Below are 27,297 nucleotides of genomic sequence, written 5' to 3' on the forward strand. Positions count from 1 at the left end.
GGGTCGAATTGAGATTTATACATCATCTGAAAGCTGAATGAATATGCTTTGGTTTGTTTTGGATTATAGTTTTGTTATGATCAGACAATAAGATATAACCAAGAATTTGAGGGTGCATGCAAAAAATCTAAAATCACCTTTAAAGTTGTCCACATTTACAAAGTATCTTCATTAAACATGATCTTTACTTAATATCCTATATGATTTTTGGCATAAAACAATAATTTTTAACCACCCAATGTTGGCTATTGCTACAAATATACCCATGCTACTTGTGATTTGTGGTCAAAACCTGCAGGACATTAGGATTGTGTTCCTTTGGTGGTATTTAGATATCACTGGTTATTTAATTATTGTCACTGCCTTAAAAAAGAAGATATAGTTTATGCTAAAGATTTGCAATAAAATTTGTGGAATCTTGCTGGCTGCTTTAGAGAAATATGGGAAATAATTCACATGAAACAGAGAGCCAGTATAAAATAATGAAAACAATGATGATCAGTATTTGCATTTCTATCTATTTCATGTCTTTTCATAAAAATGAATGTGACAAGCATTGAAGCTATTTAAAAGTATATTTTACATAAGAATCACCATAAGACCATCTCCATTTAACATCAATAAGTCATCTAAAAACAGTATCAAGTATTCAATTTTACTATCAATCAACTGATAACAGCCTTTATATTGTCATCTATAATCAGCAGGGATAAAAGGTTACAAAGATTCATAGTAATTATCTACAGATTGTGTTTTATATCAATAAAGATAACAAATTATTAATAACAGAATGATTAAGTTGTTTTAAGTCTTACCAGGCTCCAATTGCTACACTGAATTATATAAACAATGTTTTTTTATATTTATAAAACATTTATAAAGTCAAAGGCTGCTCAGTTTCAATTAATACGTTTTTAAAACTAAAAAAAATTTTTTTTTAATTTAAAAAAACAAAATAAATTAAGTCATAGGAGTTTTCCTGAAATCATTTTATAACGATGAAGATGATGAATGATTTTTACCCCAAAGAATTTAGTGAGTTATGCACACTAAGCATGTTTGGAATCTTTTCCAGATCATAACCCTCACTCTGCAGTCACAGCTCCCTCTGCTGGTAGCATTCAGTATTACTTAAAAAATACATTTTAATATCAGAAAAGTTTATATCGGACTATTATTTTATGTGTAGGATCCCTGAGACCCCAATGATGTACATGCAAATTAATTATTTTAACTGTGTCTTTCTTCCTAAACAATTTATCTGACCCAATCAAAGACAAGTAGGCAGATTTACCTTCACGCATTTGGAAAAAGTGTCATTCTAAAAAATAGCATAATAATTATTATGTAGAAATGCAGGCTACATTAAAAACAAAGTTTTAAAGCCTATCTGATAAACACAATAAAAAGCAGCGCTTTCGTGTCGCTCTTTGCGGCATTGATGACACGACGTGGATGGACACACGTGACAGTGTAGCCGCCATATTGGTGGTTGCTAGGAAACGATTAACAGAAGCGGCCTCACATCCGAGGGTAGGTGGTTATTATTTAATGTATTTAAGACTATTCTGAATATATATAACGTTACATTCAAAATATTAAAAAGATTAATGTTAGTTAAAGTTAGATAAAAGTTGGAACCAAACAATTAGATGCGCATGCGCCTTTATGAGTCTTACATTTTGTGTTCGTGTGTTTGCACCATACTGCGCGAAAAATAGAAAAAATCTAATAATCACCACATGAAAATATATTGTAGTATACTTTAGCATTTACTATAGTAAACTGAGGTACAGTGTAATGTTGTATTTTATTGTAAAATGACTAAACCATAGTAGTTAAATGAAAAACTGTTGTTAATACTAGTCTAATACTTTTTTAATACAAACTAGCATCTAGAAATGTTACTATATTACTATAGTAAACAATAAAATATACTAATGGCAAATTTCAGTTTAACCTCAGTTTACCTCAGTTTAACAGTATTACTGTTAACTAGAAAAATTCAAATAACTTTTACTCATGTTTTATTCGTTATTTGTAAACATATTTTAAACTGTTTTTTATTAAAATCACATTTATTTTATTGTAAATTCTCATATATCTTTTTTTATGTCTTATGAATGTGGACATCTCAGTCAATGTAGTTATTTAAGAACTATTAAATGATTTTTCTCTTGAAGGGTACAATTCTGTCATTGTTCGAAACTTGTATAAATTGCTTTTGTTCTGCTGAACACAAATAAAAATGTTTGTAAGCAAGCCGATCAGGGCCAATATAGACTTCAATTGTATGGATTCCTAATATTATGGTGCCCTAGTCAGTGGTGGCCTGGATCTGCTTGGTTACAAAACGTTTTTAAAAATATCTTTGTGTTCATCACCAGAACAAAGGAATGTATAGAATGACAGAATTTTCATTTTTGGGTGAACTATCCCTTTAAGAGGAAAATCATTGACTGAGATGTGCGTGTAACCCACAGTTCAAATAGAACCATAAATAATATTAGTGAAATAAATAATATATATAATAATATATAATATAATTAATAAATTGCAATAAATAGATAAATACGTTATTTAGAAACCACACAATATATTAAAATATTGATTTAGTAAAAGTTTCAATTCTTTTAATGATGTTGAACCATCCCTTTAGTTTAAAATCCCTCTGCCCCTTTAAGACACTTTCACAGTTATGCACGAGCTGTTTTGTTTTGTTTTGTTTTTTTAACATTAACGGCAGAAGCTAACGGAAAATCGATAAGATACACACGGAATCCAGACACCTTAAACTAAACTCCAAAATTAGGCTTATTTAACACTTCTAATATTTTGTTCATCGAGAATCATCCCTATAACATCTTAGCGGTGGTTTTGAGGAGTGTTTTGAAGACGGTTTTGGTGAGTTTCACTGTGTTTTAATGTGTATTGAGTTCAATATATTACAGTGTAACAAATTATCGGTGTACAATCAGCTTATGAATGTTTTATGTTAAAAAAAAAAGGGAAATGTATGTAATATTAAGATTTTTCCCTTATACTTTGACATTGTATATTGATTTATTTGTATTTTGGGAAACGGCAAAGCAAGTTGTTTGATGTTACCATGGTGACAGTCAGTAACGAGAGGAATCGCAATCCTCCAATATCAGCGTTAAACATGAGAATAAGCAGTTGTTACTGTTGAGATAATTTATTTTATTTATTTATTTGACATTTTCTTTATGGCCTGCTGTGCAGGCCAGGTTTTTTTCCCCTACACGGAAAGTTTGTGGACAGCTCGACACCAGATCGGACCTTTGGATAATCAGCGTATTGCGAGACAGCATACGAATGAACAGATATTTCAACTGGATACTAGATGGCGAGCCAACCCAAGGATCTCTAACCTGCAAGAACTGAAACACCGCATTCTGATTGCTTACACGGTTTGACATGAACAAAGTGAACCACTGAGCTATATTCTTTTAATCACATTGGACATTGACCTTTGAAAACATCGAATTGGACGGATCCTCTGAACTGAAATTCTGAAATTGCAACACAATAATTTAGATTTATTGAATAGAGAAATTGGTGAATAGGTGAATGTATGAATGAAAATTGGTTGATGTATTGTATTTTTTTTCTTTTATGTTTTCTGTTAAAGTGAGACTCCAAAGTGTAGCAATTGCACAAACAAAAGAAACATTTAAATCCTTACATTTTACCTGCAAAGAAAGAGTTAGACCCTATAAAGTGAAACAATCACACTAACATAAGCACACTAAAATACGTACCTGTTCCCTTAAAGAAGAGTTAACTTAAAAGAAAACTAGAAACAAATAGCTGAAAAATAGTTAAAGCAACTGTTCTAAAAGAGCTGATTAAAATTTAATAGACCGGTCTAAGAACAAAACTAACCAGAATAAACCCATACTTAAACCAGTTAAATCCATTTAAACTTATTTAAATAAGAAAAGATTAAATATAAAGGATTTAAAATTATTTATTATACTTATCGTACTGTAAATATTTATTGATTATTTATTGACATACATCTTTTACTATAAATATTTATTGATCTACATTGATTATTTATTGACACATCTTTTACTGTAAATATTTATTGATTATTTATTGATCTACATTTTGTGGGGTAAATATTTATCAATACATTTATTGAATAACTTATATTGATATATTTATTTAATTATTCTATTTATCTTACTAACTTACCTATTCCATTCTTATTCCTGTTCAGTAAACTGCTAATTAATTTATATAAGTTTTCATGTCTCATGTGTCTTTTCTAATATAACATACACCACTCAACGAACCTAGAACTGGTCCAGTAGCATAGTTATTACGATTGCAGTGACATAAGTGCTACATAAAATTTGGCGAGCCAGCAGCCAGGAGTGGTATTAATCAAAATAAAATAGAGTTAAAACTAGAGTCTAACCTTTACGAGACATGGAAGCAGTCCAGCATAACAATGTAAAAGTCCCTAATGCTGTTATCGTTAGTGGCATTACCGATACAGAAACAGATGAAGAACTTTTTGACTTTCTTAAGCAATATGGTTCCATCGAAAGAATAATTCCAATAGACTCCACACACACAGCACACTCAGACAAGCAAGTCATTATAGAATATAGATATGGCACAGCTGTACAGGCACTTGCATCTTTATTGCCCTACACACTTGACACTAGTTCCCCAGCTAAATACAGTTACTGCATTAGAACCCTAGCTAGTGTCTACACACCTGTAGTTAGCAAAACAGCTACACAGACCTACCTCTCTGAGCTGAAGGAGATAGCAAAGCAGACTGGCAAGGACCTTGCAACTCTCCTTAAAGAAGAACTCTCCATCATCAGCAATGCTGTTGACCTCGAGAATCCCGAGACTCAAAGTGACAGCATGGAATTGAAATCACCTGAGCAACATCTTCCACAAAGAGCCACACAGGTTGGCCCTCAGAACACATTTCCAGAGCAGCATGTCCAGCCAGGCGGCGACTGGACGCCACCTTCAGCACCAGCCAAAGAGACACCATCTGTTCTGAAACTCTGTGACATGAATCCACCAGAAATTCAGAAAGTAATCATTGAACACATTGTGCGAAATGAAGACTCTGCTATGCATGTAAACACAGCCCTAAGAATCCGACCCTTTTCTGGGCATCTCCCTAGACCCAACAATGAGGCAGATTATGAGACCTGGCGCTCTAATGTGGGACTTCTTCTCAAAGACACTAGGCAATCAGACCTGCACAAATCACGGAAGCTCCCCGAAAGCCTCTTGTCACCTGCCATTGACATTGTGAAGCACCTGACACCCGAAACACCTCCAAGTGTATATCTGGATATCCTGGACTCTGCATTTAGCACCGTTGAAGATGGCGACGACCTATTTGCAAAGTATCTCAATACAATGCAAGACAGTGGTGAGAAACCCTCAACTTACCTCCAACGGCTGCAGGTGATGTTGAATGCCACCCTCAGGAGGGGGGGTGTCTCTGCAAGTGAGTTTGACAGGCAGCTTCTGAGACAATTTGTCAGAGGTTGTTGGGACAACACCTTGATATCTGAGCTGCAACTGGAGCAGAAAAAGCAAAATCCACCTACCTTTGCAGAACTGCTGCTGTTACTCCGCACAGCAGAAGACAGGCGAGCTTCCAAAGCATCTCGGATGAAGCACCATCTCAGTTCCTCAAAACCCAAGGTGTCATCCCATTACCAAGGCATTTGTGTGCAGTATGATGAAGAATGCAGTACATCGCATTTATCTTCTCCTTCACCAGAGATTCAAGATCTGAAAAGGCAAATAGCAGATTTACAAACCCAGCTCGCACGTGTCACGCAGAAAAGTCAAAGAAAGAACCAAGCTAAGCCAGCTCCCAAACTGAAGGTGCCCACACCTGGTTTTATGGGAGTTCAGACTCCCACACCTCACAGCCAAGATGAAAAGACCAACAGCAGCAGGAGACCAAAACCTTGGTACTGCTTCAGGTGCGGAGAGGATGGACACATCAAGCCACAGTGTGATGGTGAACCAAATCCCTCTCTGGTAGCCTCAAAAGGAAAGCTGTTGAAGGAAAAGCAGCAAGCATGGGATGTTGTAAACAGCACTTCAGAGCCTAAGAATTTTTAGAGCCAGTTCCTGCAGAGGGACAAACAGGGACTGGGAGACAGACAAAGTGTCCCAAACAGAAACGACGTGTTTCCAACATGTTCTCTAACTCTACCACCAAGAGACAGCCAGCAACCCTGCCCAAGGGACTGATTGGAGCACGGTGCACTGCACAAGTGACCATATGTGGCAAAGTATGCAGCTGCCTATTAGACACAGGCTCTCAAGTCACGACAATCCCAAACTCCTTCTATCAAGAAACCCTGTCTCATCTTCCCATCCACTCATTAAGTGACTTGCTTGAGGTGGAGGGAGCAAATGGTCAGGAAGTGCCTTACCTTGGCTACATCGAAGTCACCATCAGCTTCCCTAGGAGCACCTTTGGAGTGGACATTGACGTTCCTACACTAGCGTTAATTGTACCTGATATGCGCTCAACTCTGTCATCAGTACTAGTAGGAACCAATGCTTTAGATGTTCTCTATGAGCAGTATGTAGATGTCACTCCTCAGAACTACCAGTCCCTTCCATATGGCTACAGAGCAGTCTTAAAAACTCTAGGAGCCAGACAAAGACATACTTTTGATTCAAGCATGGGGAAAGTGAGACTACACAGCAGAGACGCTGAGACCATTGCTGCCGGTCAGACAAGAGTCTTTGAAGGATCAGTGAGCTGCAGAACAACTAACTGCAGTCAGTGGGTGATAGTAGAGTCACCAACAGCAGTTTCGTTACCAGGTGGCATACTGGTAACTGACGGGCTAGCAAACCTGCCATCTAAGCAGCCCCACTGCTTACCAGTCATTCTGAAGAATGAGTCAGACCATGACATAACTCTACCCCCTAAGGCTGTGATAGCAGAGATCCATGCCATCAAGAGTGCCCAGTCTCTTCAAACTCTTGGTTCCAAACACTCAACAGACCTGACCCCCAAGAAAAAAATTGAATTTAACTTCAGTAACTCTCCAATATGTAACAAGTGGAAAGACAGAATATCCGAAAAGTTGAACTCCATGCCTGAGGTGTTCGCGCAGCACGACCTTGACTTTGGCCGTACTGACAAGATCAAACATCACATAAAGCTTAGTGACGAGACACCTTTTAAGCACAGAGCGAGGCCTATACACCCACAGGACATCGAGGCTGTACGAAACCACATCCAGCAACTCCTTCATGCAGAAGTCATCCGCGAATCTGAATCACCCTTCTCCTCGCCGATTGTGGTCGTCAAGAAGAAGAATGGCGATGTCAGACTCTGCGTGGACTATAGAAAGCTGAACTTGCAGACGATCAAAGATTCATACGCCTTACCCAATCTGGAGGAGTCCTTTTCAGCATTGACTGGATCAAAGTGGTTCTCAGTGCTCGATCTCAAATCTGGATTTTACCAGATCGAAATGGAGGAACAAGACAAGCAGAAAACTGCATTTGTCTGTCCACTTGGATTCTATGAATTCAACCGGATGCCTCAGGGGATAACAAATGCCCCAAGCACATTCCAGAGGCTCATGGAACGCTGCATAGGAGGGTTGAACATGAAGCAGGCTCTCGTCTTCCTGGATGACTTGATTATCTTCTCCTCAACACTACAAGAGCATGAGGAAAGACTGATGCGGGTGCTCAACCAGTTGAAAGAGTTCGGCCTGAAGTTATCGCCCGAGAAATGCAAATTCTTCCAGACCTCCGTGAAGTACTTAGGACACATTGTGTCTGAGAAGGGAGTTGAAACAGACCCAGAGAAAATAACAGCTTTAAAAACCTGGCCAAGACCAACTAAACTGAAAGAACTGAGAGCATTCTTGGGATTCTGCGGTTACTACCGTAGGTTCGTTAAGGACTATTCAAAGATTGTGAAGCCTCTCAATGCCCTCACTGCTGGATATCCCCCATTGAGAAAAGGCTTTAAGACCACAGTGAATAGTGAGAAGTACTACAATCCAAAAGACCTCTTCGGTGACAGATGGACAACCACTTGCCAAACAGCTTTTGACACTCTCATCGAGAAGCTAACCACTGCCCCTGTCCTCGGGTTTGCTGACCCCAAGTTGCCCTACATCCTGCATACAGATGCCAGCACTTCAGGTCTTGGTGCAGCACTCTACCAGGAGCAACAAGGACAGAAGAGAGTCATCGCCTATGCAAGCCGTGGTCTATCAAGATGTGAAAGCAGGTACCCTGCCCACAAGTTGGAATTTCTTGCCCTTAAGTGGGCAATTACAGAAAAATTTCAAGACTACCTCTACGGACGCCCATTTCTTGCTGTCACTGATAGTAACCCATTGACCTACATACTTACCTCTGCCAAGCTTGATGCCACAAGCTACAGGTGGCTAGCTGATCTGTCAACCTTCGATTTCCAGCTGCAGTACAGGGCTGGGAAGCAGAATCAGGATGCAGACGGGCTGTCCAGACGTCCACATGATAGGCTACCTGATGACTCATCGTCCCGGAAAGAGATGGAGAGGATACAGCAGTTCACAAAAAGACACCTGTCAACAGAGATGGATGAAAGCACCATCAAGGCCATCTGTGAGAAGCACATGGTTCATGATGAAGGAACATTGCCTGGAACTACTTTGGTTATGTCGCTTGCCCACCATTCAAGTGCTATTCCAGAGGGCTTTGAAGAGGAATGCCAGCTAGACGGTGTGAACGTCATCCCGATGATAACACCCACTGAGATGCGGGAGAAGCAGAGGGCAGATTCTTGCATCAGTGCAGTACTCAGACAGCTGGAGCTGGGAGAAAAACCTCCACCATCTCTCAGAAAAGAACTCCCTGAGCTCTCCCTCCTCTTCAGAGAGTGGAACAGGCTGGAGATCTTAGATGGCGTCTTGTTCCGTAAACGACAAGAGGGTGCACAGACTCACTACCAGCTTGTGTTACCTGAAGATCTGAGACCCATAGTTCTGAAGAGTCTCCATGATGACATGGGCCACATGGGTGTAGACCGGACGCTTGACCTTGTCCGCAAACGTTTCTATTGGCCAAAAATGTCAGCTGAGGTAGAGGCCAAGATCAAGACCTGTGACCGCTGCACAAGGCGTAAAGTCCCACCAGAGAAAGCTGCACCTCTTGTGAACATCACAGCCACACGACCTCTTGAGCTGGTATGCATGGACTTTCTCACCCTAGAGCCGGACTCCAGTGGCACCAAAGACATCCTGGTCATCACGGACCACTTTACGAAATATGCAGTGGCCATTCCCACCTCAAACCAGAAGGCTCAGACTGTTGCCAAATGCCTTTGGGACCACTTCATTGTCCATTATGGCATCCCAGAAAGACTCCATAGTGATCAAGGTCCAGACTTCGAGTCCCGGACTATCAAGGAGCTGTGTGACCTAGCAGGCATTCGTAAGATACGAACTACTCCATACCATCCAAGAGGTAACCCTGTTGAACGCTTCAACCGGACCCTTTTGAGCATGCTAGGCACCCTAGAGAACCAGAAGAAGAGTCACTGGCGAGAATATGTCAAGCCTTTAGTACATGCCTACAACTGTACTAGAAGTGAAGTCACTGGTTTCACCCCTTATGAACTCATGTTTGGAAGACAACCAAGGTTACCAGTAGACTTAGCATTTGGCTTACCTGTCAACTACAAGCAAGGCTCTCACTCACAGTATGTCCGCAACCTGAAGTCCCGACTAGAAGCAAGCTACAAGGTAGCAACAGAAAATGCAAAAAAGACTGCTTATCGCAATAAGGCAAGATTTGACAAGCATGTTGTTGATTCCACCCTGACTGAAGGCGACAGAGTCCTGGTGAGGAATGTTCGCCTCAGAGGCAAGCAGAAGTTGGCAGACAAGTGGGAATCTGATGTGTATGTTGTCATCAAACAGTCTGGAGACATCCCAGTCTATGTTGTGAAGCCTGAAACCAAAGATGGTCCGATACGAACACTTCATCGAGACCTGCTACTGCCTTGTGGGTTTCTTCCTCTTACCCCAGTTGAACCTGAAGTGGCCATCAAGGAGAGACCTAGACGTCCAAGGACTCGTCAGTGCCCAAGGAGTGAACAGTCATATGAATCTGAATGTCAAGACTCTGATTCCGAAGACCATGACATCACCTACTTTTATGGGCATGATGCCACGGTTGTAGATACCATTGGTGTTCACCACACCCCTGCAACCATAGAGTCCTTCATGAGAAACACAGAGCCGAGGAAGCCAAGACATTTCACAGTGTCCACCATTGAGAAAGACCTTCCAGATGTAGCTAAAGCTTTTCCTGAGGCTGCTTCTGTGATAACTGTTCCAAGTCTACCAGATGAAACCTACCTACCTGTAAATCCGCAGAATAACTTACCTGAGATAAATCCGGGAGAGAATAACTTACCTGAGATAAATCCGGGAGAGAATAACTTACCTGAAATGAATCCGGGAGAGAATAACTTACCTGAGATGAATCCAGGAGAGAATAACTTACCTGAGATGAATCCGGGAGAGAACACCTCGCCTGAGATGAATCTGGGAGAGAATAACTTACCTGAGATAATTCTGGGAGAGAATAACTTACCTGAGATGAATCCGGGAGAGAATAACTTACCTGAGATGAATCCGGGAGAGAATAAGTTACCTGATGCACATCTACAGGAAGATGCCACAGAGAATGGAAGCCACCTAAGAAAGTCTAGTAGACACAGACAACCCACAAAGAGACTTACTTACCCCCACTTAGGAAATCCCTTAGCCACAGTAGTGCAGTCATTGTTTCAGAGTTTGAGTGCAGTCATCTCAGACTCTTTAAATGAGCCAAACTCCTGGCTGTCACATAGAGTGATGGCCGTGTAGTTGCTAATAGGATGCACAGGGACGTGCATCAGGAAAGGAGGGGAGGATGTAACCCACAGTTCAAATAGAACCATAAATAATATTAGTGAAATAAATAATATATATAATAATATATAATATAATTAATAAATTGCAATAAATAGATAAATACGTTATTTAGAAACCACACAATATATTAAAATATTGATTTAGTAAAAGTTTCAATTCTTTTAATGATGTTGAACCATCCCTTTAGTTTAAAATCCCTCTGCCCCTTTAAGACACTTTCACAGTTATGCACGAGCTGTTTTGTTTTGTTTTGTTTTTTTAACATTAACGGCAGACGCTAACAGAAAATTGATAAGATACACACGAAATCCAGACACCTTAAACTAAACTCCAAAATTAGGCTTATTTAACACTTCTAATATTTTGTTCATCGAGAATCATCCCTATAACATCTTAGCGGTGGTTTTGAGGAGTGTTTTGAAGACGGTTTTGGTGAGTTTCACTGTGTTTTAATGTGTATTGAGTTCAATATATTACAGTGTAACAAATTATCGGTGTACAATCAGCTTATGAATGTTTTATGTTAAAAAAAAAAGGGAAATGTATGTAATATTAAGATTTTTCCCTTATACTTTGACATTGTATATTGATTTATTTGTATTTTGGGAAACGGCAAAGCAAGTTGTTTGATGTTACCATGGTGACAGTCAGTAACGAGAGGAATCGCAATCCTCCAATATCAGCGTTAAACATGAGAATAAGCAGTTGTTACTGTTGAGATAATTTATTTTATTTATTTATTTGACATTTTCTTTATGGCCTGCTGTGCAGGCCAGGTTTTTTTCCCCTACACGGAAAGTTTGTGGACAGCTCGACACCAGATCGGACCTTTGGATAATCAGCGTATTGCGAGACAGCATACGAATGAACAGATATTTCAACTGGATACTAGATGGCGAGCCAACCCAAGGATCTCTAACCTGCAAGAACTGAAACACCGCATTCTGATTGCTTACACGGTTTGACATGAACAAAGTGAACCACTGAGCTATATTCTTTTAATCACATTGGACATTGACCTTTGAAAACATCGAATTGGACGGATCCTCTGAACTGAAATTCTGAAATTGCAACACAATAATTTAGATTTATTGAATAGAGAAATTGGTGAATAGGTGAATGTATGAATGAAAATTGGTTGATGTATTGTATTTTTTTTCTTTTATGTTTTCTGTTAAAGTGAGACTCCAAAGTGTAGCAATTGCACAAACAAAAGAAACATTTAAATCCTTACATTTTACCTGCAAAGAAAGAGTTAGACCCTATAAAGTGAAACAATCACACTAACATAAGCACACTAAAATACGTACCTGTTCCCTTAAAGAAGAGTTAACTTAAAAGAAAACTAGAAACAAATAGCTTAAAAATAGTTAAAGCAACTGTTCTAAAAGAGCTGATTAAAATTTAATAGACCGGTCTAAGAACAAAACTAACCAGAATAAACCCATACTTAAACCAGTTAAATCCATTTAAACTTATTTAAATAAGAAAAGATTAAATATAAAGGATTTAAAATTATTTATTATACTTATCGTACTGTAAATATTTATTGATTATTTATTGACATACATCTTTTACTATAAATATTTATTGATCTACATTGATTATTTATTGACACATCTTTTACTGTAAATATTTATTGATTATTTATTGATCTACATTTTGTGGGGTAAATATTTATCAATACATTTATTGAATAACTTATATTGATATATTTATTTAATTATTCTATTTATCTTACTAACTTACCTATTCCATTCTTATTCCTGTTCAGTAAACTGCTAATTAATTTATATAAGTTTTCATGTCTCATGTGTCTTTTCTAATATAACATACACCACTCAACAAACCTAGAACTGGTCCAGTAGCATAGTTATTACGATTGCAGTGACATAAGTGCTACATGCGCATTTATAAGATATAAGATAAAGCATCACCATCCCTCTTTGACAAAATGTAAGAGATATCAGACCATTGGCAAGTCGGATTATTTGTAGTAATGACATATATTATCTTTTTTAGGTCTTTTGAAATCTGTAGCTATCATGCCTAAAAAAGGAGGACGGAAGGGAGGAGGTGGGAAAAATGCCGGCATGACAGAGGAGGAGAGACTTCTGTATATGCAGCAGAAAGCCCAAGCTGAGGAGGAGATGACCAAGAAAAAAGAAGATATGCTAACACAGTTCCTCAAAGTATGAGGAACTTTTTTGATTTTCAGAAAAGTTTAATGCCTTCCAGAAAATGTAAAAAAAAAATTGAAATCACTAAATTCTTTGGGGTAAAAATCCTCCTTACATCACTTTAAAAGAATTTTAGAAAAATTCCTATGACTTACTTTAATTTTGTTTTTAAAGTTTTTAAAAGGGAAAAGACTCTCTGCTTTTAAACAAAAGAAACCGTTTCATCATATCCTTATTTGTTCTCTCTATATCACCTCTCAAATATGGGTAAGACTTTTTTGCAGGACAACAATTTTTGTAAAGGACTTTTGTTAAAGATTAGATTAAGAATGATGATCAAAACATACATACAGTTTTTACTGTTTTTGGATCAGTGGAGTGCCACATAGTGGATAATAGTAGAAATATTGATTGCCATAAAACTCGCCATTCGCAGGGAAGCATTTTCTCTTAAAGGCGGGGTGCATGACCTCTAAAAGCCAATGTTGACATTTGAAATCACCTAAACAAACACGCCCATACCTCAATAAAATCTGGACTTTCTTTCGATAGACCCGCACCACACAAATCATGCACCCCGCCTTTAATTGACAAGATAACCCATAAATGGTGGGGAAAGAGTTAAGAGTTAGTACCTCAAAGGTGCATATTGGTAACAAATGTACATATCTGTACCTATTAAAAAGGGAACTGCCCCAGTGACAGTTTGGGACCATTATTTGTCATGTTTCTGACAGTGTGTTATACTGAGAATGACGTTCAGATAAAATAACCTGTGTTTTGTTTCAAGGATAAATTGGAGAAGGAAGAGAGGAACACCGTATTGAACCTTGACAAACTTCAGCAGCAGTGGCGGGCCGTTTTGATGGAAAGCAAGACTGTTGAGTTGCGTAATGACATGTCAGTGCTGTCTCAGACCTTTGAGAGAGTCCTCGACTACAAGAACAGCATCATTCAGGTGACATTATATCTTCCTTTGATAGAAACAAATAAATAGATTATTTTTGTAGTAATACTCAAACTTGTGTGTTTTCAGAGTTTGGTGGTTGATTTGAGCGAGAGGGAACAACATTCGGAGTTAGCGAGAAGCTCTCATCTCCGCAACATGGACTTTCTGTTAGAGCTGCATGGAAGTCGGCTGGTAGAGCTGGAGTCGTACTTCAACATCGGTTTGGAAGAACTCAGCTCTAAATATAATACTGAGAGGTATACCGCTTATACAGAGACACCATATAGCTCAATGGGCAGAGCATTGTGTTAGTGCAGGTCATGGGTTCGATCCCAAGGGAACACACATACTAATAAATAGATGTATAGGTTGAATGCACTTTAAATCGCTTTAGATGAAAGCGTCTGCCAGATGCATAGATGTAGATGTAAAGATCCCATATAGCAAAAATATATTTTCAAATGCAATTTTAAATATATTTTAAAATATACAAAAATAAGGGCTGTCTAAAGATTAATCGTAATTAATCGCATGCAAAATAAATGTTTTTTTTCATAATTTATGTGTGTGCACTGTGTGTAATTATTTAAATACTCACACCTTAATGTTTGTATTTAAGAAACATTTACATTTACATGTATATTTATATATATTTCAATATATTTTATATTATAAGTATAAATAAAAAATATACCTAAATAACATTTTTTTTTAAATATCAAAAAACAAAGGAGCGCTGCCCGGACTAAAAAATTATATGTAAAAATCGAGGTGCTCTTTGGATAGGGGAATAGAAGTATAGCAAAAACAAAGAAAAACTCCAAGGCACTCTCTAAAAAAGTAAAAAGCCTTTTTTAATACGGCTTGGTCATAATAAACTAGGGATGCACCGAATCCAGCCGTGTGTCTCAATCAGCTCCCTTGTTCAGTAGTCAGGGCACTGATCAGGGAGTCGGCCATTTTAAGGGCTGTCTCAATCGCAAAATCCGTTCAGTGCACTGGAACGTTCGTTCCCTAAAAATTCCCACAATGCAACGCAAAAACCAGTGAGCATCGATGATCCCTATGTTCCCTAACCGGAAATCACGTGACCTTTTCTGAAGCTCGCCAACCGAACATCACGTGATCCAACTCAATAAACTTTATGAAACTTTTATAAAGACAAACGTTTGTTTTAGTTGTAAATATAAACACACATTGCTACACAGTAAGGGACCACAATATACTCAATATTTAAAAGAATAATATTTATTTAAAATTGTAAATATATTTATTACATTTAAAATGTAATTATATGCCTCAAATTTTATGCACAGATATGTAAGAGAATAATGACATCATTTTTCACAATGTACCGTTTTTAAAATTAAGTCAGAAAGATGTTGGTTTTGCCGGTTGTTGGTGAGTAACAGCTGTGAGTGATTACAACGCGCTTAAGCAGCCGTGACAGAAAAATAAGTGAACATCGTCCCAATGTGAAGTGAGCTAGGGTCCTTACCAGTGCCCGAACCTGTGTACACGATATAGTGATTCACGACCTCGGGAGCTAGGGAACGAATTGAGACACACGGCAGGATTCGGTTTCGGATTCGGCCGAATACTGGGCTTTTTGGCGGGGTTCGGGTTCGGCCGAATCCTAGATTTTTTTTCCACCGAACCGAACCCTAGGCTTGCGCTACGCTGGTCGACGTCACGCAGCCGTTGATTACACACATCGGGTGCTGACGTGGAGATGAGCTTTTTCTTTCGGTCAGTTGGACACACCAAAACTTTTAAACACCGCTGAACACGCCTTGAGGACCCCAAATGCCAGCTGTTTTTCATCCGAGCGCTTCGTAGCTGTGATGCTTCAGCTGTGAGCCGGTTGGTTGCTGTGGTAATGTCCCGCCCCTCCTCCACTGTAATTGGACGGCCGTGTGAAGACTGACATTGACGAGCGGAGCTTCTCACTCAAAGTTAAATATAGTTTTCAGCGCGGAGCTGCTTGCTTATTGGAAAAACGAGCGTGTCGCAACGCATCGCTTTCATTATGCATAGGCTTATGGTAATTGTCAAAATAGTTTTTCCAACTTGTCATCCTGGCATAATGTACAGTTAAAATTAAATAAAATGAAAAAATACACTGCTGTGGACGTTTTTTACTTCATTAATGTGTTTTACTGTGTTGGAATAAGGATGCGAGTAGGATTCGGTATTCGGATTCGGCCGAATCTTAAACGGTGGATTCGGGATTCGGCCGAACCTAAAAAATCTGGATTCGGTGCATCCCTATAATAAACCTATAAAAACTCCGACGCGTTTCGGCAAACAAGCCTTCGTCAGGGAGTAAAATAATTTTAGTATTAATAAAGGCTTTTTACTTTTTTAGAGAGTGCCTTGGAGTTTTTCTTTGTTTTTGCAAAAAAAAAATTTTTAAATGTATGTGTGTTTTTATATATTCATCATTTATACACACAGTACACACACACACACACATATATTATGCAAACACAAACTTTTATTTTGTTTTTCATTAATCACGATTAATCTTTTGACAGCCCTACAAAATATATATTTTCTAAAAATATATTTTAAAATATATATTTTTAAAAATTACATTTTAAAGCATTTATATTCACATCACACTGGAAGAAATTTGTTAATATTATAATTTGTAAACATAACAGGTTTAAAAAACTTAAATATATATTCTACTGCAAAAATATACTTAAAAATATATTTTTTGCAGTATGGGTTGTAAAAGTAGAAATGTATTTGTTGCCCTGAAATACATTTCGAAATATCTGTTGATATATCAAGGTCAAAACTAAATATATTTTTTAAATTCAAAAATATATGTAATGAAGCTTCACTTTCCTACAAATTGTATTAAGCATATATTTAAAACATATTTTTGGCCAGAGAAATGTATTTTTTGCCTTATGGGATACATAAGAGTTTTTATGGATGTTTGTTTGCACGTCTTTAAAGGGATAAGGGGAATTAAATGTCTGTCTATTTTCTTACCTTCACGTTGTTCCAAAACTGTATTCAGGTGAACACAAATGAAGATGTTTTGAAAAATGTTTGTGAACAAACAGATCTGAGACACCATTCACTTCCATAGATCTGCTTGGTTATAAACATTCTAAGAAATAGCTTTCTTTGTATTCAGCAGAACAATTTTTTTTATAAAAGTCTGAAACAACTTGAGGGTGTGTAAATGATAACAGAATTTTCATTTTTTGTTAAACCATCACTTTAATGAGTTTGGGATTCAGTGACGCCACCTAGTGGTTGTTACTAATTTTTTACATCAGTGGTGTTAGTCCTAATCTTGTTTTTAACTCATCCATTTAAGCACATCCAAAAGTATTTCTATAAGGACTGGCAACCCTTTAAGTGTAACTTCATTACAATAGCAAGAACATAAACAGGATGTTGTATCGAACATTTGAACCATTTTGAGCTTTTTACAATAATATCAAATTGCATCATTTTATCATAACACTAACCGCATACTATGGTTTAGAGTGAAACAAAATAACTAATACAAAATAAAATAATCAAATCCATTGAGGTTCCTGGTTTTTCACAGCATGAATAATTGGAGGATATAGCTGTCAGCTACACTCTCAGAAAAATGGCCATAAAGTGGTCCCAAGGTCCTAATAATAACCCCTTTAGATACAGAAATGTATACGTTTGGTACCAATATGTGCCTTTGAGATACTAATATGAACTCTTTAGGTGCAAAGGTGTACTTTTTAAAAGGGTACAACCCCAGTGACAGCTAGGTACCATTTTTTTTGGACAGTTTACTGACTGAATGCAACTGAATGTAAAGTAAGGACATAGTGGGAAAATGTTTTTCAAGGATACTGTATAATAATGGTTATATAGAAGTGTATAGCATTGGATTGATGCAGTTCGGTGTAATCTGTATGTTAATGATCTGTGTATTTCAGAGAGCAAATCCTTTCCCAGCATCAGCAGGCAGATGCCTGTTTAGGCAACCTGATGTTTTCTATGGAAAAGCAATATGCTGATGTTGACAGTGAGGCTAAACACGACTACAATAGCACTCGCAATCAAATTAAAAATCAGGTACTGTTCTCATAATGTTTACAAAAATCTCCATATTTAAAGGTGCATTGTGTAAGTTTTCGAAGGATTTCTTGACAGAAATGCAATATAATATATACATAACTATATTTTTATGGGTGTATAAAGACCTTACAAAATGAACTGTATTGTTTTTATTACCTTACAATGAGCCATTTTTATCTACATACATGGAAGTCGCGTCGTGTTTCTACAGTAGCCTTAAACAGACAAACTGCTCTTTAGATGGCGAATTGTCACTGCATTATATCAGATGATGATGTGTTTGTCCTGTGGCGGCTACTGTAGCTTCTCTATGCGTTTCGAAAGAGGGGGTGAGATGTGGACTGAGCCTTTGGTTGCAATCTCACCACTAGATGCCGCTAAAAATCTACATAGTGGACCTTTAAAATAATGTTCTTGCAATGACGGATAACAAGCACAATACAAATAGATCTCTAGGTTTCATTTGGTGGTTTTGATCAAATGCTATTGGTTTAATTTCTGTAGAGCAATGGAGATAAACACACAGTGCAGGCTCAGATGGAGGGGGTTATGGACAAACTATCCCGAGACATGCAACAAACTTTACATTTCTACAATAAAGCCACTGAAGATAAAATCATCGAAACAGAGTCTCTACGCATCAACGACGAGCAAAGCACCAAAGAGATCAACACTCATAAAAAGCAAATTCAGAAATTGCAGGTGAGTATTTTTACCAAGTTTTGTATAATTAAACACAATATTATTTTTTAATACATATACATGATCATTACACTAAAAAAATACTGGGTTAAGTTACCTTTAACGTCGGGTCAAAAAGAAACGATTTTGGGTTGTAAATGCTGTATAAACATTGTCTGGGTTAATTTAAACCAACAGCTGGGTTTGTCCCATTTTAACCCAATGGAGTGTTTTTATGCGTGTGTGTGACTGTGTGCAGGACTCGATCGCAGCTCTGCGATGTCAGCCTGGCCCTGATCAAACTGAAGAAACATCTCAATGCCTCCGATCGACCTGTGATGAGTTTGCAGAGAAAGTCCAACGTTTCAGAGTTCAGCTCGGTGACGCCCAGACAGTTCGCAGACAACAGCTCACAAAGCTTACAGTTTATAGCAGCGATGCTGCTAAAAAACTAAAGGAGATCATAGCTATGGTACGTTTATGATATTATAAACATATAATACACGGATTGTAGGCAACAGTTTACTTCCTAGGCCTGTTGACGTGGACAAGACGGACATTATCATAATTCCTCCTGCTTCGGACTCAGCCTGGGGTGCGTTTCCCGAAAGCAACTATGGTTGCAAGTTCTGTCATTACCAATAGAGTTCAATGATAACAATAATCATAGTTAGCTAATGATGCTTTTGGGAAATGCCCCCCTGTAAGTTAACTCCTGTTAGCATTGCATTGTGAGCGAATCTTTTAAACATGGTAAGGAGCGTCACGTTTCCGGCTGCATCGGAGGTATTCAGGCCAATCACAATGTACAGATTAGCTGGCCAATCAGGGTCAGTTTTGTACAAAATCTGTGCGTTACAGTAAGACGGGGAAATCTGGAGCTACAAAAATGTACAGTATGTGGAAATTTTTTACAAAAATAATTACAAACATTTTACACCTTTAGGTTACGCATTTTGTACATTGTAAAAAATAAAAAGTTGGTTTAACTTAGTAAAGTAAGTTACCTGGTTGCCTTAAAATTTTGAGTTAATTTGACATAAAATTATTAGTTGACAACATTTTTACAAATTTTTTTTTTTTGGTTAACTAATATTTTTAAGTTGAAGCATGGGCATCGAAACCATTACATAAAAACTTACCTGTAGCTCAACAAATCGCGGTTCCTTGCTGCGCCAATGACATGGAAAACGGTGACTCCGAGTCCTGCCTGGATGTTGACGCATGTGCACTTTGCGGTGCCAAAGCTAATATTTCTGGGTATATTTTACTTATTTTTTTAGTGTTGCAGTTGTAACTGTTAAAAAATAGATAATGTAGGTAGAATTTACCCATTATTTTGTATTTTACTTGCTAGCTCAAATACTTAAGTGGGTGATTCTCACGAAAACTTGGTTTTAAAAATGTCAAGCATAAAAATGTAAAAATTGCTTAAATTTACTTTTTTTCCCACCAGACATTGAAAAACAAAGTCTGGAGTAAATGGGAAAATTAATTTAACAACTTTTACTTATCATTTAACACTTTTTGTAACATAATTTAAAAAATTAGTCCTAAAAAATCTCATTACCGCAACAGTCAGAAAACATCAACACTGACATATTTTCAAAATGACATGACAAACCTGAAAGAACATAATTTGGAGATTCTGCACATGCATTTAAAATCAAAGTATTATGCTTCTATTAATTAAATTAACATTTAATAAGCATCTGTTGCGGTAATGACAATCAAAATGTCGTGTAAGCATTCTGACAAGACAATATTTCAAATTAACTGTAAAAAAAAATGATCTTACCTGGTAGCCATCTTGAAGTAACTGGTCCATGTGCTTGGTCACTCAAAATCAAACTTTATTAAAATTCTGTATGTGTGTTTATTTGATTAAATTACAACATTACGCATGTTCAAACACAGCTGGACACATTGCAGTAATGAGAATTTCAGCAGAAAATGAGATAAAATGTACAATTATAAATTCTTATGTTGAAATTACACATTGTGCAAGGTAGAACACAGTATTGTGTTAATTCTGATGCTTTTTAATGTTACTATATTACACATTTTAAAGCTAAAATCATTAGTGCTGTGGTGTTTCAATGGTTTCGTGAGAATCACCCAAGTAAACTATAACTAATTTTCATGGGTTGTATTTAACACCCTCAGTAAATGTTTTGGACCCAACCACTTTTTTTTGCTTCCAATGCCCATGAGTTGAAATAACTCAAATGTTAAGGCAACCAGGTAACTTACTTTTTTGAGTTAATAAAAAATAGTTTTTACAGTATATACAGGTTAAAACATTCAAAGATCATGAAAAAAATTTCAGTGAAGTGACCCAAAACAAATGGTAGTGTATTTTATACGGATGTGGAAACTATACAGAAACTGTGGCCTTATATTACTGACCTGCAGTGTTATTGATGTGTTTTATTGGCACAATATATTTGAAAACATCATAATTTCTTTAGATAAATATAAAAATACTATAAACACTAAAAACAATATTTTAAGTTACAGTGTCGGAATTAAAGGTGCAAAGCTGTCACTGGGATGATCATTGTAACCTTTTCAAAAGGTCCTAATATGCACCCTTTAAGTACAAAGATGTACTTTTTGAAAAGGTAACCCAGTCCTTTGATTTGAGAGTGGACAAGATTTCTGCAAAGCCAAGAATCCAGGGCTGCGTTCCCCGAAACCTTCTTAGCTCTACGTCGTTCTTAAGTTGTACCTTAAGCTGTACCTTATAGTTAATACGTGTTTCCCGAAACGTTCTTAGTTACGTATCACTTCTGTAAGTCGTTCGTTCGGAAGGTTGGTCTGGAGCACTCTTAGCTATACCTTATCCCACTTGACTCCGCTAGGGGCCATGACTGTGATAAAAGCTTGTGTAGATTGCAGTCTATATAACTAAATATCTGTTTTAAAAAAAGTTGAAGTACACTCCGTGTTAAATTAGGCATTTTTTATTTATTTAAAGAATAAAACATTCACATAATTAGACATTATTACACTGATGGTTGTTAGATTTTTTATATTTTTTTCCAAAGGAACATCAGCTGTGAACTATTATTACAGGCTAAAGAAACTATTAAAAAAAGATTTTGGGTGGAGGAGTTGGTGAAACTATGGCAGGCAGCTACACAGCGAATCTTACTATTTTATTTGTGCATTTCATATCCGTTAAATCTTTAGTTTACCGGCTATTTTAGCTGCAAATAAAACAAATCAAGTTAAAAAAATTGCATGCCACACGGGAGCACATTCATCACGAAATCATAATTGTTGATTTTCCTAAATATTATTATTGATGTTAATTCGACTTTGCATCGAAGTTTTTTTAATGTTTTATAACTTTGAGGCAACTGCATGCCATATTCTTTATAAACATTAAAAAGAAAATGCTCCACTTGATAATTGCTTGTATAAGGTCAACAAATTTTCCACATTAAAACTAATCAAAGCTTAAACCTAAAACAATCATACTATATATTTATATATCATATAATATATATTTTATGTTATATTTAAGCAGTGGCGTGTTTACCCACCACGCAAACCACGCAATTGCATGGGGCCCCACGGGCTTGGGGGGCCCCCTACTGGCCACAAGGTGTGCGAAAGTATGTTACGTTTATTCAGACCCAAATCTAAGGTACGGATAAAGCATGCACGAGCAAGATATGTGCGAGTCTGTACGCAGAATAATATTTGCGCGCATCCTTGTGAGGGCACATATAGGCTACTTCATGAGTGAAACTCTATGGGAAAACGCACCTCTGCTCAGCGCTCACAAATGCAGCCACACAAGTGCTGGAATGAGCACTCCCTCGACTCTCTCTGCTCTCGTAACTGCACAACATTCACTCTATGGTCAAGTTTACTTTAAAGACTTTGAGCTTCACACCTGTGATTGGTGACATGCATTTTTTGTTCCACGCTCGTACAGGTATAAACATGATAAAGACACCACGCAGGGGTTTTAATCATGTCGAAAATAGATAAATCATATTCTGTATCTCATTATTGTCATCAAATCTTATCTTTAGTGTTTGTCTAGTCTATATGCTTGTTGTATCTCACAGTAAGTTTGGTTTTACAACATGAACATGAGAGTTATGTGATTCCCATCCATAAATTCAAGCAATAACCAACTAACAATGTTGTTTGCTGGTGTTTGTTAGTTCAGTTTGTTAGATCAGTCTGAATCATAATCTAATGCTTCCTCTTTTTCCTCATTTTTTTTTTTTTAGTAAGATGTCAGACACTGAAGTTGCAGTATTAATAACATTGTTTGAAATACATCCTGTAAGACATTTGCGAGCAAAAAATATATCTGAGAGGGGCGTGAAATTTTTTTTTTAAACCAAGAATTTTTGTCATACCAAACTGTAACAATTTAGTGTAATTTTAAGCAGTGTAAAACAAAATAAATCCGGTTTATATATATCTCACTTAATTCTATATACTGAATATTATTGTTGTGCAATTCAAAAAACCTTGGGCAATGCTGGGGCAATGGGGGCCCCGGTTCTTGGACTTTGCTTAGGGCCCCCAAAATGGTAAACACGCCACTGTATTTAAGGTAAACAGACAGGCGCGGCTCCAGAAATGCGTCCATTAAGCGTTATCCGCATTGTAAACGCGCTGCTTGCGCAGTGTCCAAACACATAAACGCGTGAACTAATGAACAACAATTTGTTTTTCTACATTTTAAGTGTAATGCCAAGCCAGGTGACTTGCACGACCCACCTTATTTCCCTGTGCAACGCATTTATTGGGAACCCCTAATATAAATGATCCTTTAAGGTGAAGGAATAATGGATGCATTGAAGCAGTTTATGCATTATACTTTTGGACATGAAGTTGCGAGTTTTGCATGGGTTTGATATAAAATAAAATATACAAGGTTTATATTTAGTTGTTTGCAATTTGAAATATTTTTACCAGATATTCCTAATAAATGTAACTTGAACTATTTCTGAAATGTTTCTTTAACAAATAACACCGCTCTCTCGTAACGCAGCGAAGTACCTATTACATAAAGTGAACAATTGATTGTCGAGCAATCGATATCAACCTATTCAGCACCATCGCCATGGACAGCACCTGGTAACGTCGTACGTAAGAAAGTATACCTTAAGAAACCCGCTAAGGTACAGTTCGGGAAACACGCCTAGAAAAGGTAAACCTGTAGTTAAGGTTTAACTTAAGAGTCTTCGTAGCGCGCTAAGGGAGAACGTTATCGGGAAACGCAGCCCAGAAAATTAAGAAGAAAACAGCAAGTTCAATAGCTGTTTCTTTCTTCTGCAAACAGACGAAGATCAGGATCAGACTTAATTCTCAAACTGATTTCAGTCATACTGTCAACATCTAATCATTTTTTTTCTGTCTTGTCCACAGGGTGAGAAGCTGCTGCGTCTCTCTGAGATGTGTCGTAAGCTAGAAACAGAAAATGAGAAGGTTGTGCCCTTCTACTCGTCTTCATTAAGCCCTGAAGAACTGAGACAGGAGAGAGACAAAGCTGTGGAGTCTCCACCTGAGAAACTCACTCAGGTAAGGAAATTGTGACACATTTTTGGTCTTGTGTTGCATGATTCATCAAAATACACTTTTATAATAATGTAACAATTTATCTATAAAATAGAATATATAGTATTATTGCAGATTTTATTGTCCTTATAAATACATTATAAATCAATAAAACAGTAAATACGTTTCTTCAACTATCAAACATGTATTCAGTTAACTCATTTCCTGCCAGCCATTTTTTGAAAAGTTGCTCGCCAGCATTTTTTGTCATTTTCACAAAATGCCTTCCAGGAAAATTTTCTTTATATAAAAATACAAATATATAAAATGAAAGAACAGACCCTCTGCATTCAAACAAGCAACAAACAAACGTTGTATCCTATCTATATGTTTTTCTCTGCTAATAACCTCTTAAATATGGATATTTTTCTACAGTTTTAGCAAAAAGCTAAAATAAGGAATGAAGGAATTTTGTTAGAGATCCGATTCAAAAGGATTATCAAAACATACATAGAGTTTAAAAATAGTAACTAACGTTTTGACTTCAGTTTTTTCATAAATTGGATAATCGCTGTATGGCAGATTACATAAAAATTCTTCAGATAACTCGTCAATGATGGGGAAAGAGTTAATATGATAAATAACAGGTGTCATATCAATCTAAACATGCCTTCCCATCCTATATGGAAAAAATTATATTATATAAGAGCAGGAGTTTGACATTACATAAGAAATCAAATTTGATATAATACCATGAACAGCAGTGTAAAAAGCAAAAAGAAATTGTAGCAGCATTATTCATATTTATAATTATATATTTATAAAGCGATAATTTACCCCAAAATTTCAATTCGTTCATATTTTCTCATCCTCATGTTGGTTTAAACCTGTATACATTTCTTTTTTCTGATGAACACAAAAGAAGATATTACTTAGCAAGCAGGTAAATGTAACCATTGACTTTCATAGTAGGATAAACAAATACTATGGAAGACAATGTTTATGTGCTTACCATCATTTATCAAAATATGAAATTCATACCGATTACAACATAAGGATGAGAAAATGATGACAGAATTTTCTTTTTTGGGTGAACAAACTTTTAGGGTAAACAGTGGCGTCTAAATTAACCTAATTTACAAAACACAAAGCTGTCAGCAGTCTCCCAGTAAGCAAGCCAACGGGAAAAAGGGGGTTCGAACCCATGACCTTTTGTGTTGCTAATGCAATGATCAAATGTTCATAAAGTTTTGTTTGAAGTTTGAGTTATGTCTACTTGGTTCATTATACTGTATATCAAAACAGCAAGAAAACCTGTGACCTTACCCCAAATATAATCTAAAATGTTGTTTAGTGCAGTGTATCATTAGTCTATTTTCTCTCTCTGCTGTTTCCAGCTGATGCAGGACTGTTCTCCTCTCGCGATGTTCTGGCAGCGTTATAACAAAGTGCAGCTGGAGCGTTTGTGTCTGAAGCGTGAGAAGCAGCTGTTAGATCGAGAGAACGAGCAACTGAGAATCTATCTGAAGCGCTATCTGGATGGGATTTGTGTATCTGATGAGAACCACAGGAACCCACTACTGATGGTGTCGTCTCCTCCTCTACAGACCCCGGATTATACGGAGAGACGCGATCAGAAACGCTATGTGGTCCAAGAAGCGGCAAATATTGCACAGCAGAGGTTCTAGGGAATCCATATCTGGGTGTGAATCTGACAGCCTATTAAAATTACTACCAAATGTGCGACACATTCAGCCTACGTAGTAGTTTGGTAGTAATTTTTGGTAATTATTGCACATATATACAGTAAATGGGAAAACTAAATAAATACTGATTAAGACAACAAATCCATTGCATTTGTAAGGATTGTCTTTGGTTTTCTTGTGTAGTATTCAAATATGAAAACTTATAATATTCATTAAATATATTATATAAAAAATGTAAATGTTTAAAGATCAGTTCACCCCAGAATTGTTGCTATGAAGTGTTTTGAAGCTGGTGGTCGTGGTCTTTTCTAAACCGGCGACTCATTAAAACTTCACCTTTGACCTTTAACCCTTTTATTCTTTCTGATAGAGTATTAACCTGGAGGAAAGTGTAAACATACTTCTAAGCAGGTCAGATATGCATTTGGGGACACTGTTATCTGAAGGTTTAGCTGAATCATCAGTGTTATGATCCAGTTATAGTTCGTAGTTTCACCTGCACAGCACATTGTATTGCTGATTTTTATTTAATATTGACTTTAGATGTTATCGCAAATGTACTATAAGGCAGTGAAGTCGAAACTTTTTTTAATCACAAGGCCTCCTCCTATACACTGTTGACATAATTTACTAAACAATAAAAAATGATGATATAATTAAAGCATTTCGAGATCTTTTCATGTATTACGTTTGAACCCTTTTTATTACCATGTAATCTCCCTTAGAAAAATAAACCATGTTTTTCTTGTTGTAAAAGTGTAGTAACCATGTTTTTTGGGGGGTGTATTGATTACTATTAGCAAAACCATGGTTTTACGACACTAACCATGCTTTTTTGGTTTTAACTGTAGTAAAATCATGGTTATTTTTTGTTAGGACTGGATCTGTTAGGTCTGAATGAAATTTACCATGGTTTTACTATGTTAAAAACGTGGTTACTGTAATAAAACCATGGTTTTGCCAATGGTAAAGAGTACATAAAAAAACCATGCTTATTTTTGTACAGGATTTATTGTTCATTCACATAACTTTTTCCATGTTTAAGTGCTATAATTGGGTGGCCAGTGCTTGTATCAACCTAGAAAATGTGAAAAATATCAACCCAGTAACTTAGTTTTTGTCAACCATTCTTTGCAAGCATGTAAAAAATAGGTCATTGTTCCCCTTGTAATGTCAGAAGGGGATAATACCAC

General features: G+C 36.9%; 1 protein-coding gene and 1 long non-coding RNA gene across 2 annotated transcripts; both read left to right on the plus strand.

Moving 5' to 3' along the window:
* The first annotated feature begins 1,441 nt into the window (after positions 1 to 1,441).
* Positions 1,442 to 26,768, plus strand: drc2 (dynein regulatory complex subunit 2). The gene is made up of 9 exons (XM_055214099.2): positions 1,442 to 1,533; positions 12,990 to 13,159; positions 13,938 to 14,105; positions 14,184 to 14,353; positions 18,044 to 18,182; positions 18,690 to 18,887; positions 19,126 to 19,338; positions 24,270 to 24,422; positions 25,796 to 26,768. The coding sequence occupies exons 2-9, from the start codon at positions 13,013 to 13,015 to the stop codon at positions 26,084 to 26,086; spliced, it is 1,479 nt and encodes a 492-aa protein (XP_055070074.2). The 5' UTR covers positions 1,442 to 1,533; positions 12,990 to 13,012; the 3' UTR covers positions 26,087 to 26,768.
* On the plus strand, positions 2,477 to 3,781 carry LOC129448721 (uncharacterized). The gene is made up of 2 exons (XR_012370808.1): positions 2,477 to 2,904; positions 3,244 to 3,781. It is a non-coding gene; the product is annotated as an uncharacterized lncRNA (long non-coding RNA).
* Positions 26,769 to 27,297: the final 529 nt, after the last annotated feature.

This window comes from Misgurnus anguillicaudatus, chromosome 8 (assembly GCF_027580225.2).
Source record: "Misgurnus anguillicaudatus chromosome 8, ASM2758022v2, whole genome shotgun sequence".
In the NCBI taxonomy this organism is placed as follows: domain Eukaryota; kingdom Metazoa; phylum Chordata; class Actinopteri; order Cypriniformes; family Cobitidae; genus Misgurnus; species Misgurnus anguillicaudatus.

What these genes read in the sequence shown, in the direction of transcription:
- drc2 (XM_055214099.2), top strand. Translation starts at nt 13,013, where the DNA reads ATGCCTAAAAAAGGAGGACGGAAGGGAGGAGGTGGGAAAAATGCCGGC. An exon ending in GCAATCAAATTAAAAATCAG is followed by an intron (nt 18,183 to 18,689) that starts GTACTGTTCTCA and finishes TAATTTCTGTAG; the next exon opens with AGCAATGGAGATAAACACAC. An exon ending in AGCAAATTCAGAAATTGCAG is followed by an intron (nt 18,888 to 19,125) that starts GTGAGTATTTTT and finishes GACTGTGTGCAG; the next exon opens with GACTCGATCGCAGCTCTGCG.